Source organism: Phoenix dactylifera, chromosome 6, assembly GCF_051530095.1.
Source record: "Phoenix dactylifera cultivar Ajwa chromosome 6, Ajwa_hap1_PhDact_Kaust_v1.1, whole genome shotgun sequence".
NCBI lineage: Eukaryota > Viridiplantae > Streptophyta > Magnoliopsida > Arecales > Arecaceae > Phoenix > Phoenix dactylifera.
In genome coordinates, this window is record NC_143195.1 from 3,573,747 (window position 1) to 3,583,540 (window position 9,794).

Genomic DNA, 9,794 nt, shown 5'->3' on the forward strand with positions numbered 1-9,794 from the left:
TTGTGCATCTAGTTTCTTGTGTGTTTGTAACTTTTTTTAAGTTCTCTTTTCCCTCTTTATTTTGTGGAGTAAAATGCTTAAAAAGTGTATCCAGAGCAATCTAACATCAGGGAAGGGAGATTGCCATCCGGAACTGAGAACATGGAAGAAGCTACTGTGTATCTCTGTATTGTTTTCTCCATCAAAGCTGCTGGGGATCATCTCCCCCTCCATGCCCACTGCTTCAAGCACCTCATCAACAATTATAGTTTCACTTTGCGTTGGAATGTCACTGCTGTGGGAAGGCCTTTAACCATCCCTCTCTCTGGCTGCCCCTCAGCCCAGTTTGGTGCAAACCTGATTACCTAATTGGCGTCAAAGTTGGTCTTCTCCAAGCTTGGTCCGTTTCCTACTCTACGTGTGCTGTGCAGAGAGGAAAATAATGGGTGAGGAAGGCCTTAATGGTCTTCCTCCATTTAATTGAAAATCTCTTAAGATCAGAAACTATAACACTTTATTTTCTCTTACTCGCTGCTCCTGTGGTAGTCTTCTCTGCTCTCTGCTTTCCTCTTCCATGCAGAAATCCAACTGAGGGTAATGGGAAGCAGTGCGACATTGCACAACACTCCTAATTCCACAGCAACCTCGAGAGTCCTCGTCTGCATCCTTGAGAAACCTCGTTCGCATGGACTTCTAATAGCAATTTTGTGTTTGATTACATGCTGTAGAGCTTGTGACTTGGAATGAGGTGTTAGAGAATGTGGCCTAGAGGTGCAGAAAGTTTTGTGTGCTTCACATTGTTGTGGAGTTTAATTCTGCATACAAATAAAGATCTTATTGATGATATATTTTGAAATGTCATGATAATTTGTCTTCTTGCCATATTTTGTTTCTTCGGGCAATGACTTGTGATTTAGGTAGAAGGGCTTCTATTCTGTCACTCCCTCGTGTCTTTTTTAACTTCTAGGAATCTCTGATAATAAGTTGGGCATACATGTTGCTAGATTTCAATGTTCTAGCCGGTATTTGCTTGACGGGGTGCCATCTGGCCAAAATCTAGGTTTCGTGTGACGATGATCATCTCTAACAATGATAGGTAGATATGCTACTAGTCTTGACTGATTAATGGCCTTAGTTATGACTAATTGAAGAGTGGACCTAGTTCATCAGAAAGGTTTGAGATGTAGTAATGCCATTGTTGGATAACTCGCAGAGGCTCTGTTATTTTGCTCTCTCTTTATTTTTGTTGGGTTATCTGGATTATAAAAAATGTCATAACATGCAATTCTAAAACATCTAATTCACCATATCTCAGAGTTTTCTTCTCCAGCACCATGCTGTTGGATTGCTCTGCCAGATGAACTCTTATCCTTGATGAACCTGTGCTAACTCAATCCTTTAGAAACTAGGATTTTCATTTAATTCATTTTTTTTCATTCATTTATTTTTCTCGAAGATGTAGTGCTTCGAGCAGACAAAAAAAATTTGATCAGCAGCTATTTCTTATATGATATGACCTTGACTATTGAACCAGCCTTGATTCCTCTCCATGTGCAAGCAATTGTGAACCTTCCTTTCTAGAGTTTGTATGTTTAGAAAGAAACTGGCTCTGGAAATTTCTTTCTTTCTTTCCTTTTTTTTTTTTTTTTTGAGAACTGAAACTAGTTCTATCATTGCCGAGTGCAGATAGCATAGATTTGATGAAAAATTGAACCGTTGTTACCCAAGAAAAGGGATGGACATCTTCTTATATGACGTCATTTGATGCTCACTTTCTTCATCTCACCTAACAAATTCCTTAATTAGTTCGTGGACTCCAATCCTTGGACATGTTATTTCAAACATCTTTCTTTTTCTACTTTCCTTGCTGTGTGGAGAAAGCATTATACTCAAAGGAGAGAATGTGGCATGTTCTTTATGTAAATCCACTGTTACACCCCACAAACCTGTTGTTTGCTTCAAGCTTTGCACCCTTAACTTTCCTTTAGCCTTATTCTCTCTTTTGCCTTCTAAACAGGCAAGCATTTAATTCCAGAAATCATCATCACCTTAAATCTCCCCCTGGACATGTAATCCTTCTGTGCTGTTTCAGCCTTTGTGAGACCAAACAAGAGGGAGAGAGAGAGAGAGGATGGAGGCCTTGAAGGTAGTTGGAAAGCCAGCATCCACAGATGTTGCTAGGGTGCTGACATGCCTCTTGGAGAAGAACTTGGGCTTCAAACTCATTCGTACCGACAAGTTAAAGGAAGAGGGCATGGTCTCTGAGTTTCTTAGGCTACAGGCAAGTCATTCTGATAATTCTATCCTCACATTTCTTCACCTGAAAAAAGAAAAAAACAAACTACTACTTCACATTTCTTCAAGTTGTAGTAATACTAGTGCAGCACTTGATAGATAACTACTGGTTCTTCCATTCAAATTAGCAGGATCCTGCTGGTCATGTAATCTTTGAAGATGAGAAACGCAAGACTTTTGTTGGTAAGTTGTCCCCAGATACTTTCTTATGTACTCATTTTCCTAGGGGAATCCAATTAACATCCAAAGGCAATGTGTTCTTTCATGCATCCAGATTCAAGAGATATTTGCAGGCACATTTCGAAGGAGTACCCTGATATGGGGAACAAGACCCTTTTTGGAACGGGTGTTCTCGAGAGGGCAACGATTGAACAGTGGCTCCATGCAGAAGCTCAGATGTTTGACCCTCCAAGCTCAGCTCTAATCTTCCATCTGGCCATCGCAACACCATTAGGCTTGCATCCTGATCAATCTTTGATCGAGAGAAATGAGAAGCAGCTGGCCAATGTTCTTGACATGTATGAAAGGAGGCTGGGAGAGGAAGAGTACTTGGCAGGGGATGAATTCACGCTGGCTGACCTCTCACACCTTCCCAACGCACACTACCTTGTAACCAAGACAGAGAGGGGACGCAAGCTTTTCACTTCAAGGAAGAATGTGGAGAGGTGGTGGACAGCAATCTCGGATCGGCCTTCATGGAAGCGGGTGGTCCAAATTCAGAGTGAGCATCCAGATCCACTGGAGAAATTGGAGAACTAGAGTTACGTTTGGATGACTTTGTTTGCTGTGTGCTTTAGCTTCCCTTCATGTTGTGGCTTCTTCTGTTGTTGTGTGTTTGTAACTATATGCAAGTCTTCTTGACTTGCATCTGTCGTGGATAAAGATCTTCTGTATCTACAAAAAATAAAAAATAGAAAAAGGAATGTTAAGAATAATAAGATTTCGTGGGGACAAATATTCCTTTGAGCTAAATATGTGAGATCCCCTTAGCTAGATATGAGCATAGGGTTTGTACCAGTAGTAACATCTTGCATGTATCATTCCATGCATTATATATTTTATTTCATCGAAAAACTTATTTTATGCGCAATGAAGGTCCTATGTCAAGATTATGCACTATCAATTATTTAGGGAGAAGTATGATCCATGTGTTTCACTAAAATTAGCAAGAATGTCAGCACAAAATAGTAAGGCTGCAATGCTGACTTGTTAGAAAAGTAATTCAATAGATTCTCATATAAGAGAGATCTACTCGCATTATAATTATCCAGATCTAAATTATTAAGAGGCACTATTCAAGAATTATACCTAAAATATTTAATTACTGAGCTATGGGGTATGACTATTGGAGTTAAGCCCTAATTCATGCACCATAATGTATCTTAATCCTATATCTAAATCTCAAAGGAATTATATAGAAGCTAGCAGAGGTGAAAATAGGAGAATGGTGACATAAGAGGAGGTTGGAGAAGTCGAGGAGGTCCAGGAGGTTGGAACAGTAGGGCAACAGAGAAGGAGGTAGAAGTGGAAGAGGAGATAAAGATAGAGAAGGGGAAAAAGATGGTTGGTGTTTTCCGGTGACATGAGCAAAAGCAACTTCTATGAGTAGCCGAAGAGTAATGGCAGCAAGTAGGGGCCAACTACCAATCTTTACTCCTTTTTATGCCAAACAATCCTATGAACCTTAGTCAACATTAGTCAGAGAGGCATGAAAGTGATCCTTTCCAAAGTTCCAAACCTTTCTTGATGAAAGCAGCTTTTTCTTTAACTACGATCCCATTTGGCAGTAGAGCTTTCAAAAGTATAGCTTTTTGAAGTAGAGCTTTTATAAAAAGCTATTTACTATTCGGTAACTACATTTCTAAAGTGTTGTGAGACTTTAATATATTTGGCAAACAAACTGAGAAAGTACTTTTGGTATAACAAAATGACCATAAAGGATATTGCATAGTATTATGCAACAAAGAATAATAAAATATAATATGCATTAATACATAAATATATAATATAGTATAATATGATTATAATATAGTAATATAATATTGTATACTATAACATAATAATATAATATAATTTGATATTATATAACATAACATATCAATGTATTATGATATGATATAATATAATATAATATAATATTTGTATTATAAATCAATAATAAAGTCTAAAATATTATTATTATATATTAATACTATTATTTTTTGTAATTATTATATTTTACTATGGGTATTTTGATCCAAAAAAAAATTTATAACTTAAAATATATTTCCGATGGGGCCTAAAAGTACTTTTTTTGAGACCAAACCCAAAATGTATCTCCTCTCCATCGTGTCTCCTTTGTGAAAAAACATTAATTGCCTCCTAAAGCAACTCAAGTTCCTTCCCCCTATGGAAGGGTCCTCGCCTACTTTGGCTTCTCCTTTGGCTTCGGCTCATTTGTCCCTCAAGTCCAAGCTGACCCTTCCATGTGTTCTCTAGAAGCCTGTCTTTTGTTCCCACACAGCAATGAAGATTATTTGTTGGCCTTGTCGACTTGTAATCTATAAGAAACAGATTTTGACATTGCACTGCTGGTAATTAGAATAGTAGTATGTGGATACCTTTGCTACCGGTGGTTAATAATAGTAATTTTTAGCATTTTGTGCAACCCATGCCACTGGGTTACGTGGCCATAGCCTATTGATGTTGGGATTATGGTATCATAGTTTTTATGAAAATAATAATAATTTTTTAAAAAAATATGTTTATTGATGATTTATTTCTCAGCAATTATTTTATATTTTAATTAAATATCTGCCATACTTTGATGCTACTATGGGGTATTATGTTGCTTACTAGGCTAATATAACTCATTACTATTTTTTTCTGTTTTTAGATCCAGATGCATAATCGCACGGGACTGACATTATAACAATAAAGGGTTCTATTCTGGCGACTCTATATTGCCGACGCTACATAAAAGCGTTGGCATTTTTTTTTGCGACAGTAACCGCCGACGCTTGTAAAAAGTGTCGGTAAAAAAACCATTACCGACGCTTATAAGCGTCGGTATAGGTAAAAATACGACGACGCTTATAAGCGTCGTCGGACTTCACTCCTCCCACACAAAACCTAATCGACCCCCTCCCCCCACAGCCCACAGCCCTAAATCCCTAACTCACGGCGACCTACCCCTTTCGTCCTCAGCCCTTTTCACCGATCTCCGCCGCATCTCCTTCCTCTCCTCCCCTCTCCGTTGGCCTCCTCTTCGTGGACGACTTCCTCCTCCTCCGCCGCAGAGCACTCACACGACGTTTGAAGTTTGGAGCCGGCAAGGATTATCTTCTTCTCTTGCTTCGATCATAGGATCATAGGATTATCTTCTTTTCTTTCAGAAGGAGAGAGCTCTGCCTGGATATATATATATATATATATATATATATATATATATATATATATATATATATATATATATATATATATATATATCTTTCTCTTTCTGTCTCCTTATTTTAGGAATGTTCATTCATTACTGTATTAATATTTTTCATTTCAGTGGATTGGAGTGATTGCATGCGATCTAGATCTACTGCTCTTCTGATCTCTTCTTTGGCTTAGAAATTTGGAAAATTTATCAAAGGAAGACTTGCTCTCTTATCAGGTACTTGAGAACTCGTTTCCCTCTGTCCCTTTTTTAATCTCTGGTTTATGCTTTAGAATTCTCTGTAAATGTACAGATTCTGGCGTTTCCTTTGCTTTGTTAGCTTATTTTCTAAGTTTTGAGGTGGTAGTTTTGGAAATATATGGTTTCTCTGTAAATAATGACAATTCGTTAATCACCAGTACAAAGAGGAAAAGAGCCATTATGCTTAATCAGCTAAACACAGGCTCAAATTATTTTAATCTATTAAACAATAGGCCATTCGAACACTAACAGAGAAAAGGAATTACTTACTTCCAAGCTAGCCAATAATCTACTTTCTGTTATTTGATTTCTTAAAGAAATTTCAAGGATAAGTGCCGAGAGAACGAAATATCTCAATAGCACATCATAAAACCCAATATATACAGTAAAATACCGAAACTCTGATTCAATACCATAGGAAGGGTTGTGCATACAGATTGGTAGATATACTCTATAATACAACAAGAAATGCAACAATGCATTTCTGAAAACAATTTGCTATAGAACGGCCAAATTGCAGACGATTATTTCTTAAACTTCTGCCTTATACTTAAAAGTCTAATCCTTTTTGACAGGTGTGTTTCTTTAGACAGTTTGTGAGATCAGTTCCAAAAGTTGATTATCTGACACTACGACATGGGTTTATCATGGTACGCCATTAATAGCAACACAGAGTTATGTAAGAGCATTTGGCAAACTGCAAAGAGAGTCATTCTAACTTGATAACTTGATAACACAGGGTTGGAATATGTTCAATTTTTCTTCCCTAGCAACCTGGAATGACACGTACGAGGCATTAGCCTCGAAAGAGATCAGTTTAGCACCATGTACTTGAAGCTCAGCATCATGGACCAGGTCATATCCCAACAGTCTTGGGAAGAAATCCTAGTCAAATGATCAAATTAAAACAGTGAAAAAGAATTATAAAGACAGCAAATGATGGTATCCAGAAAACAAGTCACTATGGCGTCCCTGACATTTGATTATAAATCCAGTTTTGCTCCAGTGATGATTTTCCAGAAACTATGTTTCAGAAGCAGACCAGACATTCTTTTATCCAGACCTTCAACAACAAAGAGAACCAGTTCTGTTGGTGCCCGACCAACATCCAATTTAACATCTGGAATGACCCAATAAGTATCAAGAAACCCACAGTACACTCTAAACGCATTCATAGGAGCATAAAGGAATCAGAACAGTAGAACAAGCTTCAATTACAGTAGATAGCTGACAAACATGAAACATAATAGAACAAGCTTCTAGTCTGTTACAGTAGAACCAATAGATCACAACAAAGTCACAAAACATGGCATCTGCCTTATTATTTTTATTAAGTTGTTCTTGTTACACAATTAGTTTTCTTTATAGAGATGTGCTTTCCATACATTTTTAAAATTTGTTGAGTATTATACAGGTCATATATGGAAATGCTACAATGAAATGCTTGAATATAAGGATCAGTACATTTATTTTTTCCATGTCATATATTATCATTAAATCATCGTAGAGTCCTTAAATATGAATATAAAAGCAAAGTGCAGAAAGTATTATTCATGGATACTAATCATAATTACATCCTATAGTCTTGGGCTTGCCTTATGTATATTGGTGATCAGGTTTTTTTTAATTGCAGTATGTAATTGATGCTTGATGGAAAAGTTAAATATTTGAGTTTTTTTTAATTGGCAAGGGATTTCAATTGAAGCATTCATTTACTTCTGAATTGAAATTTCTGATACAGGTGACTTCTCTTGAATGATGATCATTTTTCTGTTTGTTTCCTATTTGCTTAATATGAAATATTATCTCTTCTTTGAGTATTATTCTTGTATATGCATGTTGATACATACATATATGTATGTAAGGAGATCATCATGGCTCTCTAATTCATCTCATGCATTTTAACCTGAGATTATCTGGCTGTATGCTTAATTGAAGGCTTTATTGTTCCTATGTTTTGATACGTATAGCTAGTTAGCTACTCTTATCTTTCGCATGCAATGATTATAGATCTCTATTGGCTTAGAATCCTGCTGAGGTTGGTCTACTTTACTATCTAAAGCTAGTCAAAATTCAGACCATGTCAGTTAATTAATTGTAGGCTATGCAATCATTGAATTAATTGATTAAGTGCTGTTTGTTTAACTTAATTTTGCTTGAGTCAGTGTACGTATGCATATTTTTGACTGTATCATTTACCTTGTTTTTTTTTAGAATGGACAAAAATTGGATAAATAAGTCGAGATACAGTGACGAATATTTGAATGGAGTTCAGAATTTCATTAAATTTGCTTTTGAGAAATCTAATATGAATGGGTATGACAGAGGAGGAGGTTGCTCGTGTTTGTCCTCCTGATGTATACCATCATCAGTGAAGGGAGCTTATTCACTATTGGTTTTCCGAGAGAAGACAGGTTGTGTATTCTCTCTCAATACCTTATATAATGTTTAATACAATTAATATATTACAATGTTTACTTTTTTCGTGGTAGACATATTCTGACATTGGTCGAGCCGCACGAGCATCTCAGACAGTTCCTCACACTTCAGGCTTGAAGAGTTATACGAGGCTCAGAGCTAAATTCGTAAGTTTGTTTGAAACTCTTGTATCATATAGCATGTATCTTGATATATAGCACTTCCAATAAACTATTTGTTGTAGATGGAAGACCATGAGAGGAAACCTGGTGAGGTGGAGTTCTATAAGATGACTCACACCCACCGAGATGGCAGCTTTGTCCGAGAGGAGTCGAGAGATATAGTTGTATGTATTCATTAATAATTTGTGCAATGATTTTTCATGTATTTCAATTTTTTAAAAATTAATTTGATTGTTTTTGAGAGATACAGAACAGAGCTACATTCCTTATTTCAGAGCGTATCGAAGAGTCATCTTCAATCGGCAACACCAGAGGTATTGAAGCTCACGTGTTTACCGAATTGATGGGCTCGGAGCGGTTGAGTGAGGGGTTATGGCGTTGGAGTTACCCCCACTCAGTTGTCTACAGTGGGTAGATATACTCAAGATGCTAGACAGAGTAGTAGCACTGCAGAGGTTAATGATCTGAAGGCAGAGATACAAGAGTTGAAACAGAGCCACCAGTCAGAGATACAATCTTTGAGGGCTCAGATTAATTAGATTACATCTTTGTTGCATCAGTTTGTCCCTCCTCAGGTAAATTACTACGTCTACTTGAACATTTAACAAGAGTATCATATTTTTATTAAAGAGCTTAATAATTTTCGTATTCTTAACTTCTTAAGTTTTTTTTATTACAGGTTCCTGATACTTATCTGCACGTAGAGATGGTGATGCCATCGACTCCTGAAGCATTTATTTTGGAGTTTTGTATGTATTTTTTTTATACTTTTCGAAGTACATTGTAAACTTAAATTGACAGTATGAATGTAATTTGACAATATGAATGTTTAGATAAATATGTTTGATTGTGCCATGTGTATATCTCATTTAGTGTGTGTGGTTTTGATTTTGTAAAAAAAGTTTAAAATTTATTTAAATTTTTTTTTAAAAAATAATATGCTAACGACGCTTTAAAACGTCGTTAAAAGCACCAACGGATGTCAATTAGCGACGCTTTAAAGCATTGGTACGTTCCGATTAATGACGCTTTAAAGCATCGTTAAAATCCTGAACAGACGCCAATTCGCGACGCTTTAAAGCATCCGTAAAACGAACATTTACCGACGCTTTAAAGCGTCACTAAATTGCAACTAACGACGCTTTAAAGCATCGCTACGCTCAACTTATCGACGCTATATAGCGTCGCTAATTTCTGACACTTCTGAAAGCATCGAAAAATATTTTTTCCACTGTAGCATAGGCGACGCTTTACCG

The 9,794-nt window shown here is 36.6% G+C and overlaps 1 protein-coding gene and 1 long non-coding RNA gene across 3 annotated transcripts; both read left to right on the top strand.

Moving 5' to 3' along the window:
* The first annotated feature begins 1,504 nt into the window (after positions 1-1,504).
* Positions 1,505-3,600, top strand: LOC120105988 (glutathione S-transferase F10-like). Its single transcript, XM_039118804.3, has 3 exons — positions 1,505-2,260; positions 2,406-2,457; positions 2,549-3,600. The coding sequence occupies exons 1-3, from the start codon at positions 2,111-2,113 to the stop codon at positions 3,031-3,033; spliced, it is 687 nt and encodes a 228-aa protein (XP_038974732.3). The 5' UTR covers positions 1,505-2,110; the 3' UTR covers positions 3,034-3,600.
* A 2,149-nt stretch (positions 3,601-5,749) lies between these two features.
* On the top strand, positions 5,750-9,408 carry LOC148703070 (uncharacterized). 2 transcript variants are annotated; one of them, XR_015988375.2, is made up of 6 exons: positions 5,750-5,914; positions 8,264-8,352; positions 8,431-8,523; positions 8,601-8,702; positions 8,789-9,113; positions 9,218-9,408. It is a non-coding gene; the product is annotated as an uncharacterized LOC148703070 (long non-coding RNA). The 2 variants fall into 2 exon arrangements; XR_015988374.2 differs by having other exon boundaries at positions 8,814-9,113.
* Positions 9,409-9,794: the final 386 nt, after the last annotated feature.

Coding starts and splice junctions, on each gene's coding strand:
- LOC120105988 (XM_039118804.3), top strand. CDS start 2,111: ATGGAGGCCTTGAAGGTAGTTGGAAAGCCAGCATCCACAGATGTTGCT. Junction 2,261..2,405: donor CTGAGTTTCTTAGGCTACAG/GCAAGTCATTCT, acceptor TCAAATTAGCAG/GATCCTGCTGGTCATGTAAT. Junction 2,458..2,548: donor GAAACGCAAGACTTTTGTTG/GTAAGTTGTCCC, acceptor TCATGCATCCAG/ATTCAAGAGATATTTGCAGG.